The 20845-nt window shown below is 64.6% G+C and overlaps 3 protein-coding genes and 1 long non-coding RNA gene across 5 annotated transcripts in view; all 4 read right to left on the bottom strand.

Moving 5' to 3' along the window:
- SLC43A2 (solute carrier family 43 member 2) overlaps window positions 1–7293 on the bottom strand; it is a 33220-nt gene extending 25927 nt beyond the window's left edge. Inside the window, exons 1-2 of one of the 2 annotated variants that reach the window (XM_062592315.1) lie at window positions 7267–7293; window positions 4950–5179 (exon numbers count right to left, since the gene is read on the bottom strand). In XM_062592315.1, coding sequence (XP_062448299.1) covers window positions 4950–5142 — 193 coding nt within the window. In that variant the 5' untranslated portion in view covers window positions 5143–5179; window positions 7267–7293. The remainder of the gene's footprint in view (window positions 1–4949; window positions 5180–7266) is intronic. The other variant, XM_062592316.1, reaches the window with a different exon arrangement.
- A 554-nt stretch (window positions 7294–7847) lies between these two features.
- Window positions 7848–8924, bottom strand: LOC134149490 (uncharacterized). Its single transcript, XR_009960446.1, has 2 exons — window positions 8661–8924; window positions 7848–8329 (listed from the first exon to the last, which is right to left on the bottom strand). It is a non-coding gene; the product is annotated as an uncharacterized LOC134149490 (long non-coding RNA).
- A 751-nt stretch (window positions 8925–9675) lies between these two features.
- SCARF1 (scavenger receptor class F member 1) lies at window positions 9676–15147 on the bottom strand. Its single transcript, XM_062592251.1, has 11 exons — window positions 14637–15147; window positions 14070–14131; window positions 13844–13945; window positions 13226–13751; window positions 12547–12765; window positions 12313–12441; window positions 12121–12224; window positions 11911–12031; window positions 11663–11787; window positions 11367–11504; window positions 9676–11287 (listed from the first exon to the last, which is right to left on the bottom strand). Exons 1-11 carry the CDS (start codon window positions 14738–14740, stop codon window positions 10422–10424), a joined length of 2496 nt encoding a protein of 831 aa, XP_062448235.1. The 5' UTR covers window positions 14741–15147; the 3' UTR covers window positions 9676–10421.
- Window positions 15148–15224: 77 nt separating this feature from the next.
- On the bottom strand, window positions 15225–20835 carry RILP (Rab interacting lysosomal protein; the record flags this gene model as incomplete). The annotated part of the gene is made up of 8 exons (XM_062592827.1): window positions 15225–15947; window positions 16073–16156; window positions 17865–17987; window positions 18149–18315; window positions 18629–18820; window positions 19049–19170; window positions 19997–20120; window positions 20596–20835. Coding segments are annotated over 8 exons (1209 nt in total), but the record flags the coding sequence as incomplete, so codon positions are not given.
- Window positions 20836–20845: the final 10 nt, after the last annotated feature.

The raw sequence follows: 20845 nt of genomic DNA, 5'->3' as shown, positions 1-20845 counted from the left end.
AGACAAATTATTTTTAACGTTTGGGGCATGTACAGTTGCAACGTGGCCCCAAAGAGCTCGGCTAGCAGACGTCTGCTGAGCGCAGAGCCTCCGACGGCCAGCGGGAAGGGCAGGAGCAGAGCCAGGCCAAGGGCACCCGGCCTTGGAGGCAGAGGGGGCTGAGCCTCCACGCTGAAGATCACACCCAGCAGCCAGGAGAGCCGGCAACGAGGTGCCAAACTCCAGTCCCTGCCTCTGCCAGCCCCCACGTTTATATCTGCTCCGAGCAGGGGCCAGGCAACAGCGCTATGCGGAAATAAAAACGGTTTGTGAAAATAGCAGCAGCCTCCGAGCAACAAGAGGGGATTTGCTGCGGCGTGATGGAAACGGTTCAAGCAGGCCTTGGCACCGCGTCGCCCGCCGAGCCTTGCAGAGCCACCTCCGGACGTGGCAAGGTCCGGCGGGGCCGCAGGCGCGTGCCGCACGCGCAGGGTCCCTCGGAGAGCGGCTGGGAGACGCACGCCGGAAATTAATAGGCAGGTTCCCTTCCTCAAGCGCTCACCTACCCAACGCAGGTTAGATCAAACCGCCCAGCTCGGAGTCCGCTGCGACGCGAGGGCTCCTGCCGGCCCCCACCCCCCGGCTCCGCCAGCAACAGCGCTTTGGGGAAGGGCCGGCTCCGTGCCCATGCCAGAGCCCTCCCCAAATTCCCCTGCCAGGTCCAGCGCACGTCAGCCTGCCTGCCCCGACACGCAGGAGACTGCCACCCCAACGGGCGAGCAGCAGAGGCTCGTTCGCTGCCATCCCGCCGTCAAGCCAGAGGAAGCCGCGAGCCATCAGCGGCAATTACAAGAACATCCTGCTTATTTCTCCCTGTGCTCCCACCGCAAGCAGCAGGATTTCTGCTGCCCAATTAGTAGTTCAAGTTACTATTTAAAGATTGACAGAGCCTAGGTGAGAGGCAGGCTGCCTCGCTAATCATCTGTGTCGTGCTCATCGCTAGGATTTGTTCTGGCTGCTGCTGGAACATTTAAAGCCATTCTTTCTCCCAAATTAAGTGCTGCAGGTTTCATAAGAGGGTCAATCATTAACTACTCTTTGCTGACCTCCCACAGTCCCAGGCACACACCATGGTACTACAGGAATGAGTTCGGCTTTTTACAACAGTGCCTGCCATCTCAGACAGCAGAAAAGTTTCTCCTTCATCTTGTTTCTTAGAGAAGACCTAAGGGAGGCAGGCAAGATGCCCCCAGCAATAGCTTTCCAGGAGAACACAGCCTAAGTGGCCTCACCTTCCTCCCCTAAAAAAAGCTTGAAAGTGTTGGCAAAAAATCAAAGTGAAGGGCATGTGGAAATAACTGGCCAACAAAGAATGATTTCTCTTTTCAGAATATGTTTGGGAGCCGGAGATGCACAGGCCCCATTGCTTTATACCATCACAAGTGCAACTAATTCAGGTTTCTCAGCTTGTCCCTCCACTTGCACCTCTAGGACAACTCACTGAGTGGCACTGAGAAAGGCAGCCCCAGCTGCAAGCCTCCTAAGGAGGTACAATCTTGCATTAGTTAAGTTCCCCTTCACTCCCCAGCTAAATGTTAATTTTGCAGCCGTTCTCATGCCGCACAGCGCTCCAACACCAGTGACAGCTGCAAACCGGCTCAGTGTATTTCCTGTAGACATTGAACATTTACCAAACTTACACTTATCCTGTTTACAGAGTCACACGTGCAGCCTTCCCACAAGCTGTCATCACATCTCACCAGCTTGTAAGGGACCTTCAGGCTACAAGTTTCCCCACTGCAGACCCCATATCTTTATCCTGAATTTAAGAAACACAGGAGAACAGCCCTTTTTCCTGTGCTGGTCACTAAGGCACATTAGCCCATGCTAACTGAATTGGCTTATCTTCTGGGGGTTTTGCAGCCCTGTCTTAGAGGAAAGCCCTCTAACTGGGTCCTTGTCTGCTCTTTGTGAGCATATTATCAAGTCTGAGAACTTTTTAACATATCTTAGGAAGCTCAAGGCTTAGGCCATTGCAATGCATGCTACATGACAGCAATGCGAGGCCCTGAGCAGACTGAGCTCCCCAGGAACTGATAAGGCTACAATCCTGATAAAGACTGTGGAATCAGCAGTAGCACCAAGCAGAAGATGCTGCTTCAATTTGGTTAAAGGGCAACGTGCAGTAAAATCAAAACGAGAACAAAGTGCCAACACTAGACTCCTTGTCAGCAAATTGCAAATGTACCTCCCAGGGTGCAACCAAATGTGCTGTCCAGCATGGGACAAGTATAGCCCTTCATTCAAACCTTGTGGCACAATTGCTTCCAAAAAAAACTTCCAACTTTGACATGGATTTTTCTAGGTGTCCATCTCCACTCTAATTCAGTTATATAAGAGTCAAGGAAATCCCACATGTTTGCAGAGTAGCTGAGTCAAGTTCAACATCACAGCCAAGGGCAGGCAGGAAAAGGGGGGGAGCGATTCAATAGGAGTTCAACAACCCCTCCATGAATTGCAGCCACTTTCAGGACAGCTACTGATGCCTTCAGAAGAGCCCACCAAAGGGACAAGGTCTAGTTCTCTCTTTTGTCAGAAGGCATCACAAAGTGCAGAGCTTTTGCTGACAAAGGGAAAGCCCTGCCAGGAACCTTTGGCTCATTAGAAAAAGTCTTTTTTGCAACACTTGCATGTAAACAGCTGCATCAGGAACAACAAGTGCCCAAAGGCAACTGGTTATAAGTTCTTTGTTTCCATCAACCTTGACCTCAACCAAGTACCACTCAGAGTTGTAAGACTCGTTGGGAAAGACAGTCCTAGGCCACCCTAATCCCAGGGAAAGGCTAAACTCAGCTCTGCACCAAGCCAGTCAGAATTCCTGCCACTACAGCACGGCAGCTGCAAGGGAGCCTGCTGTCCCCATACTGAGCCAAGGTTCTTCCCTACTAAGTCACTGGGATTGCTACTACGAGAACAAAAACAGAAAGAGGGAGCAAGCACAGATGAACAAGAGAACCGCAGAACCACACAAGGGAACCAGCATAACTGGTCCCTGAGGGTCATCACAAGCCATCACTAAGTTCAATACCGATGGCCAGATATTTGAGGACAATAAAAGCATTTAACAAGACAAATTTCTTTTCAGTGTTTAAGGTCTTCTGCCTCAGCATGCAGGTTGGTCACTGTAGGAAGAAACTGCCCTCAAGGCAGTAATTCCATCCCAATCCAAACATTTACATCTTCCTCTGTGGTATGTGGCACTCCCTTAGGAGATTCAGACAGACCATAGATTGGCAAACAAGAGCAGAAAGCTGAGACAAATCACACTGGTTTTGAGTAAAGGCTTCATGGACAGAAAGGAATCAGAGTAAGCAGTATGGGGTGGGCCAAAACACAGCAGGGCTCTCAGACACAGGGCCCAGCTCAGGAAGCAGGCAGGAAAGCACACTTTTCAGAGACAGTTGGCATCTCCTTATCCCCTCCACTGTTTTATCTCGAGGAGAAGCCTCCACCTGGTACATTTAATGACATCTCTCACACAGGCATTGACAAAGTTGCTGTGGCTTGACAAGAGCAAAGCAGCCTTGATAAGGAGTCCTTTAAGATCTCCAGCTGAAGACAGCTCTGTCTGGGGCACCATTGGAGACGTGCATGGTAGGGACAATTGGAAGAATCATACTATGAGCAGAGATAGGAGCCAGGCTATAGCCAACAGAAATAATAATAATAATAAAAAGCTTGCTTGCTGGGTGCAGCAGCCCTGGCTATACAAAACCAAGGCAGCCACCCACAGGCATACAGAGAAGAAAGGACTGTAGCAAGCAGTAGATAAATGAGAAACTGCTGCTGGCTTAGCAGAAAAAGCAGAGTAAAGTGCTATCACAACAATTCAGAGTCAGCTATTGCCTGGACTTCATCTCCCTACATCTCAGACTTCTCAATGATTCTCAGCCATGATCCACTAATTGCTCTGAGGTCCAGGTACTTACTTCAGCCTCCTTTTTTGCCCTTCACTGCTTCCTCCACGCTCCATACCCACACTCACCAGCCCCAGCTGGGCTGATCCATCTTCCCATTTCATCTGTTATCACACATCTCTGGACAGAGCCCAACACCCAGCTCCTGCCTCAGCTATTCCCTCCTCTGCCAGATCACACACAAACCTTCCCATCACTAAAGCAGCTATCCAAGTCCATGCCACACCTTTACTCTGAGTTCCCTTTCAACCTTGCTGCCCATCATACTGCACCAGGACATTCCTAGCCCACGTAGATCCCCAGCTTGGGCATAGGGAGAAATGTTCACCTAAACAGTGTTACTCTCAGCATTATCCTCCCCACACTACAAGATTGTAGAAACAGCATTGCAGGGAAGGAAGCAGTATAGATGACTGTTTTCTCTTGCTGGGAAAGAAGGCAGATTTCAGTAACCCTGATGGAGAAGCCACCTACTTTGAGCACATCCTGGATGCTTGAAGAGGGAGAAAAAAACTGCAGTAGTATTTAACTTCTCCAACCTCTCCCGCACAGTAATGGTAGACTCCACAAATCCCATTTTCATCCACGCTCTTTCCTGCTACAGAAAGTGTCCCTATAGTTTCTCCCACATGCTTAGGACACCCTCCCTGCTACATCATCCTTCCCGCAAGTCACCATCTTCAAAGCATCAGGCTGCATCTGCCTTCCCTTGCAGAGACCAGCCAGGCCTCCACAAAGAAGAGGAACCCACTGCCAAGCAGAAGAGGTTGTCCAGGATGACTTTGCCTAACCTAAAAGGCCTCTTTGCCATTCACTCTGCAAAGCAGCAACAACTACAGGCATGTTACTTCATCTCAAGGATGCCACAGGTTTTGGAAAGGAGCACACACCCCTTCCCTCTACCGCAGCAGCTCAGCCCTGCTCTAGCCACCTTCAAACCATCCAAACGCAGGGAACCCAGGCCAGTCTTAGCAGCAACCTACTCACACGCACCTCCATTCAGCCAGTCCCTCCGAGCATCCTCACCCGACCCGTAGCACAGGTAGGAGTAAAACCCTTCTGCTTTCAGCATGATGAGCAGCGACCCCCAGCCCAGCAGGACGGCAGAGAAGAGCAGGTTCTCGATGATGGCTGTGAACGCCATCCACCAGCGCCGGCGATGAGCGGTGGCAAGCGTGGGCGCCATGGCTGCAGGGGAAGACTGCCTCGTCGAGAGCCTCAACCTGCAGGGATGGCAATAACGCCCGGTAAGTTCTCAGATAGAGCACGTGCTACTCAGAGCACGGAAAAAGGGGTTTCAAAAGATCTCCCCATCAGAAAGCGAGCAAGGCTGCCTGCTGAATGAAGCACGCTCAGGCATAAAACTTATTTTTGCAGTTAACCCAGGATGCCAAGTTACCCGACGGGACAGGGGAGCACGAGTGCCCTTGTCCCAGCCCCTCAGAGCTCCCTCCCGCACGCTGAGCGGCAGAGGAGCGTTCAAGGACTCCGTTCCACCTCCCGAGCAACAGGTATGAAAATGCAGCAAGTCGCAGCAGCCTGGAGCCCGCTCCCCGCCACCTGCACGAGGCGGGGGGCTGTTCGTGCCACAGCAGCGGGCCGAGCCGACGTGTCAGCTCCGGGAGCGGTGGGAGAGACCCGGATAAGAGAAGCAGCCCCGGGGTCTGCCTGCACCGAGATATTCCCCCCACCCAACAGCTCAGTGACCCGCTGCATCGAGCCGTCCCGCGAGGCCCCGTGCTGGAAAGCAGCTGTGAAGACGGTAGCACAGCCCAACACGCACCATTTACTCCACAAACGGTCCGGAAAGGAGCCCTTTCGCTAACGCTCGTCACCCGCCCAGGTGGTGACACGTGCTGCTCCATCCCCTCAGCACCCTGGCATCCCCGGCCACCCCGCGATGCTGCAGCTGGATTAACTGTCTCCAGCTCCACCTGTCCCTGGGGGCTGGCGGCCCGGAGCAGCCGGGCAGCCTCTGCCGCAGGCCTCTGCCCCCTGCCAGGGGGCTGCTCTGGGGAGCTCCGCCACGTGCAGAAGGATCAGGAGGCAGGTAGCCATTTCGGACATGCCAGGATACTTTTTTTTCCTCCCCCTCCACCCCCTAAGTGCAGAGCATGCCTGGATCAGTTGCTATGCAGAAATCAGCTGGTTGGACATCACCGTGGGGCAGGGGCCAGGGTGGCCTGGCCCAGCCCCCCAGAAGGGAGCCAGCCCACGGTGACAAGGGCCAGCACGGGGACCAGGGAAGCGAGCCGGCGGCCCCAGCAGCGCCCACCCACCGCGCAGGCCCGCTGCCCCCAGCGCAGCCCGCGACGCATTTCCTCCGCCGCCTCCTCTTCCCCATCCTGTGCACCCGCATACTCACCCTCCCAGCCCCCTCCCTAGGCCCACGTGTCCCTCTCGGCGTGGGTCCTCTGTGCTGCGCAACCTGCTCTCCCCACGACCACCCCCCAACGACGTGCCCCTCTCCGCACCCACAAACCCCCCCACGCAGGCTGCTCTTCCCCCATCAATCGCTCCACACATCCTGCTCTCCCCAAACAGCCCCCCCATGCACCCTGCTATCTCTCCCCAAACAATCCCCCAATGCAGCCTGCTCCCTGCCCACAACCCCCCATGCACCCTGCTGCCCCCATCAGTCCCCCAACACACCCCACTTTCCCTCAAGCAATCCCCCAAGGCACCCTGTTCTCCATCACACACCAGGCTCTTCCCACAGAGAGCTCCCAGTGCGCCCTGCCCCCTCTGCAGATCCCCCATGCACCCTGCTCTCCTGTCAACTAACCCCCAGCACACCCCACTCTCCCCTAGATGTGGCCCATTCCCTCTCCACAACCCCTCACATCCCACTCTTCCCCTAGAAAGCCCCCCCAGCGCACCTCTCTCTCCCCACAACCAATCTCTCAGTGCACCCTGCTCTTCCCAGCTACAAATCCCCACCACGCACCTTAATCCTCACCTATGAGCCTCCCTCCACATCCCACTCTCCCCCACACCCTGAAAAAATAAAAAAATCCAGTGCACCCTGCCCACCCTCCTCTCCCCCAAAACAGCCCCCACAACCCACCCCACTCTCCCCACAACACACCCCACCAGGGCACCCGGCTCTCCCCCCTACAGACCCTCCGAAGCACCCTGCAATCACCACTATCAATTCCTCAATGCACCCTGCTCCCCCTCTTACAGACCCTCCCCCAGTGCACCCGGCTCTCCCCTCCCCACAGGCCCCCAAAGCACCCTGCAGTCCCCACACTCTGCCCCACGATGCACGCGGCTCCCCCACCCCGAGCGCCCCGTGCTGCCGACTCACCCCCGCCCGCCCGGCCCGCGCTCGCCTCCGCTCCGCTCCGCTCCGCGCCGCGGTCCCACCCGGTGTTTTTATCCGCCCCTCCGGAGAAAACAGGAGCCGCCGCTGATTGGCCGCCGCGCTGGCCAATGGGCGCGCCCGCCGCCGCGAGGGGCGCCAGGCGGCGCGCGCCGCCGGCGGGGGCACGTGCCGGGCCTCGCGCCCCCGGCCCCGCCCCGCTCGCCCCCCGGCCCCGCCCCGCTCGCCCCGCCCCCGGCCCCTCGCCTCTCGGCCCCGCCCCCCGGCCCCGCCCCCTCACCCCGCCCCGCCTCCTTCACCCCGGCCCCGCCCCCTCGCCCCCCGCCCCTCCCCCGAAGCATTGCTTTGCGGAGTTTCTGGCCGGGTCCTGGTTTGGCAAAGGCCGGTGGAAATTTGCACCCGATTTCGCTATAAACCGGGCTCTTCCCCGCCGGCGCGCGGACCCGCTGCTGCCAGAGAGGCCCCGCCGCGAGCCGGGCGTTGCTCGGTGGACGCCCGCGCTGCCGGCGGGGTCAGTGCTGCTCCCGGGCCCCCGCGCGCGGTAGAAGGAAGGTGGCCACATGAAATCGTGGCAGCTGATTTTTTTTTTTTTTCATTAGCTGAAAGAGGTCAGGAGGATCCTTGCGGCGGGCGGGCGGGCGTCGCGGACGCTCTCGAGGGGCCGGACGCGCGTCTGCGCTTGCATCACTGGGAAGGCGGCAGGCTAGGACGGGCGGGAGAAGGAAACCCTTCGGCCTCCGCTGTGGGAGAAGGGTCAGGCATTGCAACAGCCGCGTTGCAGTGACAGGGTTTTAAGCCAAAACAAACAAAAAAGTATCCCAAGGAAAACGCCCCCCATTTGGCTACGTTGGCGCAGAGGTCGGGGAGCCTTGCGTTGCCCACGGGCCCCGGAGACCGCCGCTGGAGCCGTGGCTGCAGCAATCCTGGCGGCTCTACTGAAGCAACGTGAATTCGGGCTGGCGTGGGCACGAGGCGGGCTCTGAGGTTACTTGAGGAAACGCAGGCCTGCTCTATAGGGAGAGCACAGGAGACACTTGGTTTTCCTACCCTGGAAGAAGAAGAAAAAGAAAAAAAAGGAAGCGATCAGGTGATCTGCTGCCGTCTATAAATACACCCAGGGAATGAGTAAACATCATGGAGAGAAAAAAAACAGCGAAACCGAAGAACAGCTCTGGCACAAAACCACACGCATGTAAACGGGCCAGGAGGGAGCAGAGGTGCGAGGCTAAAGCTCCCGGCTGGCCGGCAGGGAGGGTCGCGGCAGGCTCCCACGCTCCGGGCAGGGCTCGAGCGGGCCGCCAAACGCGGAGGCTGACACAGCTGTGCCGACGGGGTTGGACCCCAGGCGCCCAGCGACCCGTCGACTCCGGCTCACGGACCTCCCGCATCCGGAATTAAAACCAGGCAATGCACCCAGAAAGCATCCCCTGCAAGGAGACGCCGGCGTCCGGGAAGGTGCTGCTTGTATTCCCCGTCCCAAGGCCGGACGAAGCTGCTGCCCCGAGCCTCGCGCTGGACCGGGGACACGTCCCGCGTAGCGGATTAGCCTGCGAGCGCCGAGGGCTGCTGTAACGGCAGCGGCCTCAAAGCTGGACGCGTGTTTTAGTGCCCGGAAAGGCAGGCTGAGCGTTGTCGGCGCTTTGCACGCCGTACCCAGGGCGAACCGGCTCATGTGACAGCCACTTCTGGTAAAACACTGCTCTGCTCACCGGCTGAAAATATCCAGCTGATTAGCAAAAAAGGAAAAAAAAAAAAAATGGCTGCTTACAGATAACATGTGGATATGTTCCTGCCACTGCAATAAAATAGCTTCAAAACAAAAACTAGCCTGAGCAAAGAGATCTGTCCAGGCCACTGCACAGGTCCTGCCAGAATTAGCATTTTATTTGTGTTACAGCCTATTTGGCGTTATAGTCACAACAGCCAGTGATCCTGCCAAACGCCGGAGCGCTGCACGAGCGGTCGCAGAGCCGGAGGTCTCGCTCCCGGGGGAGCGCGCGGGTCCGGCGTGCTGCCTTGCGGGAAAGCCCTGGTGGAAAGCCAAAGGGGAAAAAAGAAAAAAAAAAAAAAAAAGCTCTGCCCCGTGCAGCGACTATTCCATGAAACCCCCTGGACCTTAATCGCAGCCCAGCAGTGTCAGAGCAGGAGCGGGACGAACACGCGGCTCCGCGCGTGCAGCGCTGGCGCCGCCTCCGGGCTCACGCCGCGGGCTCGGGCGGCCCGAGGGCCACGGCGCGCTCACGCGCCGAACCGAGGGTGAGAAATTACCTCGCCTGAACCAGGAAACGACAGTGATGAAAAAAGCCTAAGGCTGCGGGTAGTTCCCACACTTCCGAGAATATTTCTGGTCTTTGACTCGTGCGTTTGATTCAGAGCAGGGCTCGGAGACTGAAATCCTGGCGGGCTTCAGTAAAAATTTTTATTTTCTTTTGGGGGTTTTCAAGTTAAAACAACAGGACAGACCTACACAGAGCTTATTTATATACATCCAAAACCAGTTCATGCTGCACGTCCTCCCCGGCTCCGTGGGTGACCGGCACGGCGCGTGCCGCCCCGTCCTGGGCCCGTGTGCCGTGGTGCCGGGCCCGTTCAGCAGCCCCGCGGGCTGCATCGCGCTCGTCGCCTCTCCGACGCGTCGCAGCCGCGGGAACGGCGCCTCGGGGGTGTGGGGACACGGCAAGGCTTCGGGGGCCCCGTAGAAATGCCGTTTTTTCTGCTCTGGCTTCGCCCCGGTGGGGCCGGCGCGGGCGCGAGACGCACCAGCTCACGCCCGCAGCCCGGCCACCACGTTCGCTCCTACGTGGCTGCAGCTCCGCGTCCACGTGGAGCTTAAAGATGTGCTCTGGATAAGCAGCTAAAACTAATTTCGGCCGAAGCTGCTGCTGACAGCCCGTCGCCCCTCCCCAGCCGAGCGCCGCGGATAATCCCCGCCGGCCAGGAGCAGCTTCACGGCAGCGTTACCCGGCGTCTCAGCGAGGGAGAAAGGGCTGGGACGGGGAGGGCCCAACGTGAGACCCCCAGAAAACGGGTAGAAGTGTCTTTTTGCCGGTGCGTCTCCAAGACGTCCGGCTCCGGCCAGCACTGCCCCCTCGGCAGCGGGACGGGAGGCGCCGGCGAGGCTCCGGCTCGCGGCAGCGGGCTCAGGTGCCGGCCGCGCTCCCGGGGACGCCCGGCGGCTGCTCCGGGCCGGCGCTCACGTTCTCGTACTTCGGCTCTTCCTCCCCCGGGGCGGCCCGGCCCGCGGCTTCTTCCAGCCCCGGAGGCGGCTCGGCGCCGGCCCCCTCCGGCGCAGCCGCGCTCTGCGGCCGCCTCGTCCCCGGGAGGCGTTGGCCGGCGGGCGGCTCGGCGGCAGCGCCGGGGTCGGGGCCGGTGCCGCTCTCCCTCTGCTTGGAGCCCGGGGCCGAGTCCCTGCGCTGGGCCAGGGCCCGCCGGGGCGGCTTCTGGATGCCCTCGGCGCTCCTCCGGGCCGGGGGCTCCTCCTTGGCCGCCCGGCGGGCCCGCTGCGCGCTGCCCAGCCGCTTGAGCACGGCCTGGACCGGCCCCTCGCCGCCGGCCTCGGCCTCCCGCCCGGCCGTGCCCACCGTCACGTAGATGGTGGTGACGGGCGGCTCCTTGCCCCTCGCCTCCCGGCCGCCCCCGGCTTTGGCGGCCGCCTCCAGCGCCTCCACCCTCTGGGCCACCTGCCTGGTGCCGGCGGCCCCGCGCCGGCGGCCCCCCGACCCGGCGGCCCGGCGGCTTTCCTCCCCCCGGGCGAGGGGCTCGGGGCTGTCGCCGGCGGCCGGCCGGTCCGGCGGGGTCTCGGCCGCGGCGCCCCGGCCCTGGGGGCCGAATTTGGTCCCTTCGGCGAAGGAGACGGAGGGCCGCTTGGCCTTGGCCAGGCTGGAGGTGCGGGGGATGGCGAAGGGCTGGGACACGTCCTCGGAGCTGAAGGCCGACGGGTCCGGCAGCGCCTCGCCGGCGGGGGCCGCCCCGTCCTGCAGCTGGGCCCCCGCCAGCACGGGGACGCCTGCGGAAGACGGGCCAGCGTCAGGGCCGCCGGAGCCGGCCGCGACAGCAACCCCGGCGAGCGAAACCCGCCGCATCACCTTCCCGGGGCGGCACCGAGTACTCCGGGGCCTCGTTGTCCGTGTCGAAGGAGGAGAAGGAGCTGTCCGAGAGCCACGCGGCGGACGGCGGCTCGATGAAGCTCGGGTTGAAGGGGATTTCTGCGTCGTGGTGGGAAACTGCGGAGGAGGAGGAGGAGGAGGAGGAGAACGGCGGGCCTGGCATCCCGATCCCGGCGGAAACCGTGCTCGCAGGCTCGGCCCTGCCGGGAAACGCGGGATTTCCCCCCAAAACGGCACAGGGGGGGGGGAAGGGGGGGCGACAGCCCGGCTTTTACCTGTGACTTTGGGAAGCTTGGAGCCGCCCAGGGAGAAGCAGGGCATCGCGGCGCTGAGGTTGGCCAGCACCCGCCGCACGTGGTGCTTCATGCGGGACGCCGCGCCGTCGTCCGTCCCGGCCGCCCTGCGGACGCGGGATCAGCAGAAGGCTTTTTTTCCCCCCCTCCCTTCCTGCTCCCGGGAAAAGGAGCAGGGACGGGCCAGCCTGGAGCCGCGCGCGCCTCGCCGGGCCCTCCGGCACTGATACCTGTCCCGGGGATCCGCCTGGCCGGCGCCGCAGCAGCAGCAGCAGCAGCAGGCGCCGCAGAGCAGCAGCAGCAGCAGCGGGACGAGGACGGCGGCTGCCAGGGCGCCGTGGTCCTTAGAGCCTGCGGGGAGACCGGGCAGGCGTCGGGGCGCGCCGGGGACCCCGCGGACCCCGGCACTGCCGCGCCGCGGGCGCTGGGGATGCTCTTACTCCAAACGCAGTGGCCCTGCGCAGGGTGGCAGGTCCCGCGGGAGCAGCGGCAGGCGGAGGAGCAGTTCACGCCGAAATAGCCCTCAGGGCAGGTCTGGTTGCAGCTGCAAGAGAGAGGGCAGGAAGGAGCGAGCGGGAGGGGGGTGCGCCCCGGAGCAGCCGGAGCCCGGGGCCGCTCGCGCCCGGCGTTACCTGCCGCCCCAGTAGCCAGCCCAGCAGACGCACGCTCCCGACACCGGGTCGCAGCTCCCCGACACGCAGTCCGGACAGGGCTGCCGGCACCCGTCCCCGAAGGTGCCCGCGGGGCAGGAGCTGTTGCAGCTGCAAGGGAGCAAGAAGGAAAAGGGAGGGGGTGAGGCTGGACGGCACCTGGGGTGCAGCCCCCCCCCCTCCCGCCACCGCCGCCCGCGCGCCCCGAGCCGCTACCTGGGTCCCGTCCAGCCGGGCTCGCAGCTGGCGCAGGCGCCGCTCTCCGAGTCGCAGGCCTCCGCGGCGCGGCAGCGGGGGCAGCGCCGGCGGCAGCCCGCGCCGTGGAAGCCGCCGGCGCAGCGCTCCTTGCACAGGGTGCCGTTCCAGCCGGGCCGGCAGCCCGCGCAGGCCCCGTCCGCCGGCGCGCAGGGCTGGCCGCCCTCGCAGCTCCCGCAGCTGCAGGGCAGAGGGGTGGTCAGGGCGCCCCCGAAACCCCCCACTCCCCAACTCCCACCCCGGGGCGGCTCCCCCCGCACCCGCGCTCGGGGTCCCCGGGGGTCCGGACCGCGACGGAGCACGCTGCAGTGCTTGGTGCTCTCCGACGGCAAAGGGCCGGAGCGGAGCAGGGACGAACGCAGCCGCTGCAGAGCCCCGGCGCGCCGTGCCGAGGACGAGAGCCGGCGCCTCGGGGTCCAGGTGTCTGGATCGCGCCCGAGCTTTCTGCTAGGTTTAGCAGGACGTTGCTTTCGGGGCAACGCTGGTGCCGAATCCGAGCGACGCTCCAGCCCTCCATGGGGACGAAGAGGGACAAAGCAGGCAGCGCCACGGCGCCCTCCGTCTCGGGACGAGCTCTGGCCGCCGGCGGGCCCGTCGGATGCCGGACGCCCTCCCGCCCGCCCCGTCGCAGCCGGCTCACCTGTGCACGCACTGCGGCCCGTACGTCCCCGGCGGGCACGGGTCGCGGCAGCTCCTGCCGCGGTAGCCGGGGCTGCAGCTGCAGTGGCCGCTGAGCGGGTTGCAGACGCCGTGCAGGCAGTCGCAGCGCCGCTGGCACGCCGGCCCCCAAAACCCGGCCCTGCACTCGCACTTGCCCGTCTCCTGGGCGCAGGGCGAGAGGTTGCAGGAGCATTTAAAGCTGCACCTCCTGCCCCACCAGCCGGGCAGGCAGCGGCAGTGGCCGCTCAGCGGGTCGCACTGGGAGCTGGCCGGGTTGCACTGGCACTGCTTGGCGCAGGTCGGGCCCCACCAGCCCGGCTCGCAGCGGCAGGCGCCGGTGAGCGGGTCGCAGCGGCCGCGGGGCCCGCAGGGGCAGGGGAACTGGCAGCGGGCGCCCCAGTGCCCGGGCAGGCAGGTGCAGCGCCCGCTGGCCGCCTCGCAGGTGCCGGTCGGGTGGCAGGGGCAGCGCCGCTTGCAGTCGGGGCCCCAGTACTGCTCGGGGCAGCCTGCGGAGGGAAGGAGGCGGCGGGTCACGGTGCGGCTGGGCCGAGCCCCCGTCCGTCTGTCCGTCCGTGCCGCCCGCCTCGGGAGTACTCACGGGAGCTGCAGTCTGCTCCGAAGAAGCCGGGCTTGCAGAGGCAAACGCCGGGTCTCACGCACACCTCGTCCGCCCCGCAGGCCTCCTCGCCTTCGCACAGAGCTGCCGGCGGCAGGGCAGGACCGTGGGTGCCCGGCCCCGGGCAGCGCCTGCCGCGCCGGGGACGCCCCGAGCAGGCGCCGCGGCCGAGCGCGGGGACGCGGCCACCGCCGCCGCCGGCACTTACCCGCCGTGCACTCCCGTCCTTGCTGCTTCCAGCCGGGGCAGCACGCCAGGCCCGCGGGGAGGCTGCGGAGAGACCGGGGCCGTCAGCTCGGGCGAGGGGCCCGCGGCGCCTTCCCGTTACCGCCTCCAACGGGGGCCAAGCGGGAGCCGGGCGCCGGGAAGCCGCGGGCCCCGTGGGCATCGCTCCGGAAGGAAGCCGGCAAAATCGGAGGAAGCTTAAGACGCTGCAGGCCGGGGCCGGACGCCGCCGGTGCCGCGCCGCCGCGCGCGGGAGGTGCTCGACGCTCCGCCGGCGGCCCCGGGACGGAGAAGGGAGCGCGGCGCCGGCCGCCCGGGAGAGGCGACGCAGCGGCGGGGCGAAGGGTCCGAGCGCCCGACTCGGCCAGGAGAAACGACGGTTTTGCCAACGGGACGGTGCGTCCCGCCGCCCCGCGGTGCCTGGGGGTTAACCGAATATCCCCCCCTCCCGCCGTGCCCCGGGGAGCGGGCCGGGCCGCGCTGCTCGCGCGGGCGCCGAGCTCCCGCCCGCGTCCCCCCGCGCACACGGCGGCTGGCCCCCGGCGCCTACCTGCCCGCGCGGCACACGTTCCTGCCGTCCGGGTCCAGCTCCTGGGCCGAGCCCTGCAGCCACAGCCAGAGCTGGAGGCAGAGGATGCGCCGGGCGGGCGCCATCCCGGCCGGGAGCCCCCCGCGGCCGGCCGGCCGCCTGCCTCCGTCCCCGCCGCCGCCGCCGCCGCTTCCCTCCCGCGAGCTCGGCCTCTTCCTCCCTCCTCCGGCTTCTTCCTGAGGAAACGCGGGAGGAGGCGCCCGGGCGCGCCGAGGGAAGGAGCGGGGAACGCCGCGGGGCCGTCGAAGCGGCCGGACGCCGGGGCCCCGCCGCCTCCGCTGGCCGCCGTCCCGCCTCGCCGCCTCCCCAGGAGCTGCGTGTCAGCAGATGCACAGGAAACACCTTTTTCCTACCCGAGAGCCCGGCTCGGCCGGGAAAGGGTCTTTGGGTGGGAAGCGCGCCGCTCCCACCGGGGCGGCCGAGCCTTTAACTCCCGCGCGCCCGGGGACGGCGCTGCCGCCCGGCGAGCCCCGGCACCGCGGAGCGGCCTCGACCCTCCGCCGGCCTCCGACGAGCGAGGCCGGAGCGAGGCCGCAGCGGACGCTTGGCGGCACACGCAAGAGTGATTTATTTCTGGCTCCGGTTCTAGAGCTAGGAAATACCCGACCCGTGAGGACCCCAGGGAGATGAGGATCGGGGTGTGGAGGGGTCGACATTAAAGTCTTCCAATTTCCAGCAGTAGAAGGAAAAAAGTCCCGGTACAAAAGCGATTCACCCGCAGTCCGAAAAGTGCAAGACGGGGCGGCGCGCGGCGGAGCGGGAACCGCGCTTCCCCCCGCCGCGCGCCCGGCCGGCCCGCTGGACGGGACCCCCGGAAAGGGAGGAGGCGGGATAACCGCGGCGCCGGCAGCGACCCGGCGGAGGGGAAGAGCCCCGCGGGGCGCCGGCGCGGGGCTTCGGGGCCCGGCCGCAGGCTAAAGCTCGTCCCGACGCCAGCGGGAACGGGCGCGACGGAGAGGCGGCCGAGCGGCGAGACGCACGGACGGACGGACGGACGGACATGCTGCGCCGTGCCGAGCCTCCCCGCCGCGGCCTCCGCCGGGACGCGGGAGGAGCCGGGGCAGGGGAGCGCCGCGGCGGCGAGGCCGGAGCCGAGCTCCCGCTCCGGTGCCGGGTCAGGGAAGCGGCGTCGCTCTGTCCGGGGAGCCGGCCGCCGGCTCGCTCTCGCCCTCCCGCTCCGGGTGCGCTTCCGGCGAGTCGATGATTTCCCAGGCTCCGGAGCAGCTGGGCGCGGGGGGGTCTTTGCTGCTGCCCTGATACCACAGCCCGAAGCTGCAGGGAGAAGCAGATAAGGGGCGTGGGGGTGAAGAGCCTTCCCGGGGCAGCGGCCGGATCCCAGCCTCCCGCCGGAGCCGGCGCAGCCGCTCGCCGCTCCGCCGGCGCCCCGGCGAACTTACAAGCTCCTGATTTTGGACTCGGGCGGCTGAGCATCCACGCAGTCGGCGCCGGGAGCCGGCAGCCAGGAGCCCTCGTCTTCTTCGCTGCAGCACAAAAAAAATAAACCCCAAAATCCCTCCGGGGCTCCCTCCCGTGCGCCTGGACCGCCACCGCTCTGGCTCCCCTTCCTGCCCCGGGGCCGTGGCACGTCCGCGGTGGCCGACGGAGCCCGGGACGCGCGGGGATCCCTCCATCCCTCCATCCCTCCCTGCCCTTGGCTTCCCGCGGGGAAGCTTCTCCCTGCTCGTCCGCCCTCGCCTCTTTTTCTTTCCTCCCCAGCTCCTCTCTCCCCCCTGCACACCCGGAGGCTGCTGGTGTCCAGCCAAGGACCGGCAGCCCCCTCCTCGGGGCGGCTCAGCCGCGTTTTTTTTTCCTCCAAGCTCCACGTCAGCGGTAGCGAACGAAGCTCCGGGCCCAGATGCAGCCCCGGTTTACACCAAGCACCAGCGACCTCAACCCGCAAGGCCCTTCTTGGGTACCGGCTTCAGACCCGCGCCGCCCGGTCAGCGGACGGCTCGTCCCAGGTCGCCGCAGCAGCAGAAACCAAAACTGCTTTAACGTCGTCAGGCGTCTAACCCTAATGAGGCCAAAACGCTTCCCCAGGGGACCCGGGCAGCTCCAGCCCCACAGCCGCCGTAATTGCTCCGTCGGGCTCCCAGGAGCCCGGAGAGGATACTCCCAGCTCTGCCCAGGTCCCAGCCCGCCCTCCCAAGCCGCACGCGCTGCGCCCAGGCTCGAGAGCGGCCCGGCCGCCACCGCGCCCGGGGGTCTCCCCCGCGCTGCACAAGCCTGCGAGATGCAGCTCTACGAGGCGGCCGGCGCGCGCAGGCAGGAGCCGGCGGGGACCCCCGGCGCAGCGAGACCCCTGCCAGGTCCCTGCCAGGGCCGAGCTGGGCTGCCGGAGCTGGAAACCGGCCGCGCTGGGAGCCGGCGGCACAGCAGCGCTCGCCTCCGGCACCGGAGCGGCGCGTACGCTCCAGGCACACCGAGACCTCCCCTCGCCCGGGGCGCTCCGGCTGACGCAACGCCCACAACCCCCATCGCTTCTCCCCACCGTTTCTGGCCAGAGCTACCCCAGTGCAAGAGAGCAGGTTTCCGTAGCATAGAAGAGCTCAGCCCCCTTCAGACCTTTATTAAGGACCCTAAAAGCCAGTGAGATACAGCTCCACGCATGTCCCCCCAGTGCCAGACAACAGCTTTCGCGCAAGCTCAGCCCCCGCAGCCTCAAGCAGGTAAGCAGCGTCTGGGCTGGTGCTCAGCATGGTCTTCCCCTCCCAACTGTGAGATGTCTGTTGGAGCCAACGTTGCCCACAAATGTCTTGCAGAGCCTCCAGGGAACATCTGTACTGCCATCTTCAACGGCTCTCTGCTGGGACAGCCTCCAACCGAACTGTGCAGGGACCAGCCTGCCTTGGGCGGTGGTCCCAGTACCTCCACCTCACCCTCCCTTTGCCATGCTTCACATAGAGCCAAGTGGCATTTGGCCAGGGAGCAGCCACATGACTGCTGATGGGGACACGTGAATGCCAGCAGAGGAGAGCACAAGCCCTGCAGCGCTCCCAGGACTCAGCCAAAGCAAGACATCAAGCGCAGAAAATAAATCTTTGATCTCTGGAATGAGGACAGGACGAAGCAGCTCTTGGCCTGAGGGAGTTCCCTTCCAAGGTGTCACACCACGCGGAAGTGCCGGAGCCAGCATCTGCCCTGCACAGAGTCTCCCCGTGCGCTGCCTCCGTGGCCAGCTGGACTCACCTGCTTGCTGGCTCCTCCGCTGTTCCCAGCATTTTGGCTCTGATTTTTCTCCTCTGTTTTTTGATAGTCGATTTCATTGCATCCAAGAAGAAGCTGGGAATTCTCTCTTCGTTCAGCAGCTCCCTGGCAAAAAGAAACCTGCTGGTTAACTGAGGGCCTGGCAGAGGAAACCTCCCAGGAGCACGCAGCAGTTGCAGCAGGAGCAGCCTTTGAAGAGCCACAGGCTGCCACAAGGACGAGGAGGACCTGGGCTCGCTTTGCCCCGCTGCCGCGGAAGGGCTCACCGCTGGTAATAAGCCAGCTCCTCCTGCACCAGGAACAGGTTGGTCTTGAGCTCGTTCCGTTCTTGCAGGATTTGCTGCAGCTCTTCCTTTGAGAAGCAGCAGTGAGCAGGGCTCCTGCCCGGGCCTTGGTGCAGCGGGTCCTCCCCTGCAGGCAACGGCACTCCTTCCTGGTGGGATCGGAAGGGAAAGAAAGCAAGTAGGTCCAGAGAAGCTAACGGCAAATAGAGATCCCATCACCTCACCTTGCTATCTCCTGCCTCCAACCCTGCCTGTTCTTATGGGTTAGGCACTACTGGCATAGACACACTCGCTGCTTTTCCGTCTTCAACAATAAAACAGCCAAACTCCTGTATCCCTGCCAGCAGTCTACAACACTCAGACTGATCTGGAAAATACGGGAGCCCAACACGGCCGCAGGCAGGTTTTTCCTGCGTCAGCAATGCCCTGTGGCAGGTGGGCCACGGGATCAGCCTTACTCACCAGGCTGGACTTTGGCAGCTGGGCTTCAGAAGCAGTCCTGGTCCTCCTGCTCATTTCCCTCTGGGTTTGCAGCACGACGGCCTCCAGGTCTGACTTCTTCTCCAGCGCGCTCTTGAGCTGAGCCTGCACCACGGCTACCTTGTGTCGCAGGTCCTCGTTCATGGACATGAAGCGATTCAGTTGCTCCTGCAGCTGGAAAGCCCACGACAGCCAAGAGTAAGGCACAGCAGCATCTCTCCAGACTTGGCCCCCTCCCAGGGACCTCAGTGCGGCCACTGCCACGGGAACGGCAGAGAGGCTCAAGTGCCTGCCCAGGCAGGGCCTGCAAGCTGTGACCACGGCACCAGAGAGAGGTGACACGAAAGCAGGTGCCCAGGCCTTCACGCAGCACACCCCTGAGCAGACGTCCCGCGCGCTCACCGCCTCCGTGTCTCGGCTCTTGCAGACGATCTCGTGGGCCTGGGCGCGAATCTCGTCCCTCTGCCGGTCCACCACCTCCTTCAGCCGCAGCATCACTTCTCGCTCCTTCCGCGCTGCGCTATCTAAGCCCGAACACGAGGGGAACAGGCGCGGGCGGCAGCCCCCGAGGACGCCAGGGCCCCCCCCGACGCCGCAGCACGGCGGCGCCGGGGAGGGCAGCTCCGGCGGAAGCTGCGCGTGCTGCCCGGGACAGTCGGCAGCAGCATCGCAGAGCAAGGCGCGAGGAGCGCTTGGTTATAGCCAAGAGCGGCAGCTAGAGCAGCTTGCAGCAAGGCACCTTCGTGCAGGGAGCTGGCAGCACCTTCCAGCCTGCACGGGGAGTGTGTCCCTCCCCCCTTCCCCCCCCCGGGAGCTTCTTTAGTAGCAGCCACCCTAGGACTCCAATTTCTGCACGTCCTTGGGTCCTGGTTTCGGCCAGGCCAACCCCCCGCTTCCTGTTTGTTGTTGCTGCTGGAACTGCTGAGCTTTTCTGGACTGCAGTCCAGCAAAAGCAGAGCACGAGCAGAGGAACGAGGGGAGCTGAGAGTTTCAGGCTGCGCCCGTTGCATCCTCGCCCTTGCAACGGCAGCCGGCACCCCGCGTCCGCCCGCCGGCTGCACGCCCCCGCGCCTCCGCACCCCTGGGGCTGGGCGCAGGTGGGATCCCACCTCCGCAGCTCTCTCCATCTTCCCCGCAGCACCCCTCTCTTCCGCCAGCGCGAGGGATGTCCTGCCCCAAGCCCTTTGCACGAACCCCAGGTGGCTCGGGGGCCCTGTTGCTTGCGGAAGATCATGCTCCCGCTCCCTAGCAGGATGGGGCAACCTTGGGTCTCCAGGGCTGGGCACTGCCCCGGAGCCAACGCTCAGCCCCGCACGCCCACCTCGAACCCCGAGCCCCCCGGACGCTCACCTCCGTGCGACTGGCTCTCCGCGAGCTGCCCCAGGAGCTGCCGGTTCTGCTCCTCCAGGTGGGCCAGGCGCTCGGCCTGGACCCACTCCCGGTGCTCGGCCACCCGCAGCCTCTGCTCCAGCTCCTGGGGGTCGAGGGCGGCAGGGTCAGCGCCAGCCCCGGGGTAAGCCCCACGGGCGCAGGGACAGCCGGGTCGGCACTGCCCTTGAGGGGATCCCTGGTGGGACAAGCGGTGGTGAGGGGGGTCAGTGCCACTTTTGAGGGGATCCCTGGGTTGAGGGGGAAGGGACAACGGAGTCACCTGCCACCCCCGAGGGGGCAGACAGGTCTGTGCCTCCCCCCAAGGGACCCTAAAGGGACAAGGACAGGCCAGCGCCTCCCCCAAAGGGGGTAAGGACAGAGCAGCACCATCCCCGAGGGGACCCCAAAGGGGACGAGGCCAGGCCAATGCCTCCAAGGGGACCCCCGAGGGGACAAGGACGGGTCAGCGCCTCCCCCGAGGGGACAAGGACAGGTCCGCGCCTCTCCGCCGGGGACCCCGCAGCCTGCGAGAGGCCGAGCCCGGGCCGCCCCCGTCTCCGCCGCGGGTCCCCGCTCACCTCCGCGTCCTGCCGCCCGGACGGCGGCGTCTCGGCCTCGGCGCCCGCCGGGGCCACCAGCGCCTCCAGCAGCTCCAGGAGCCGCACGACGGGCGGCACCAGCCCGGCCACAGCGTCGGGCCCGAAGCGGCCCGAGAGGCGGCGCAGCTCGGAGCCCAGCGCGCCGGCCATGCGGTACACGTGCGGCGGGGCCAGGCGGCCCGGCGGCGTCCGCCACAGCGGCTCCGCGCCCCGCGCCGCCTCCGCGCCC

Source organism: Rhea pennata, chromosome 20, assembly GCF_028389875.1.
Source record: "Rhea pennata isolate bPtePen1 chromosome 20, bPtePen1.pri, whole genome shotgun sequence".
In the NCBI taxonomy this organism is placed as follows: domain Eukaryota; kingdom Metazoa; phylum Chordata; class Aves; order Rheiformes; family Rheidae; genus Rhea; species Rhea pennata.
This window is presented reverse-complemented; position numbering and strand designations above follow the sequence as displayed.

What these genes read in the sequence shown, in the direction of transcription:
- SCARF1 (XM_062592251.1), bottom strand. Translation starts at nt 14,740, where the DNA reads ATGGCGCCCGCCCGGCGCATCCTCTGCCTCCAGCTCTGGCTGTGGCTG. An exon ending in CGGAGCAGACTGCAGCTCCC is followed by an intron (nt 13,752 to 13,843) that starts GTGAGTACTCCC and finishes TTCCCTCCGCAG; the next exon opens with GCTGCCCCGAGCAGTACTGG. An exon ending in CAGGCGGATCCCCGGGACAG is followed by an intron (nt 11,788 to 11,910) that starts GTATCAGTGCCG and finishes CCGCGTCCGCAG; the next exon opens with GGCGGCCGGGACGGACGACG.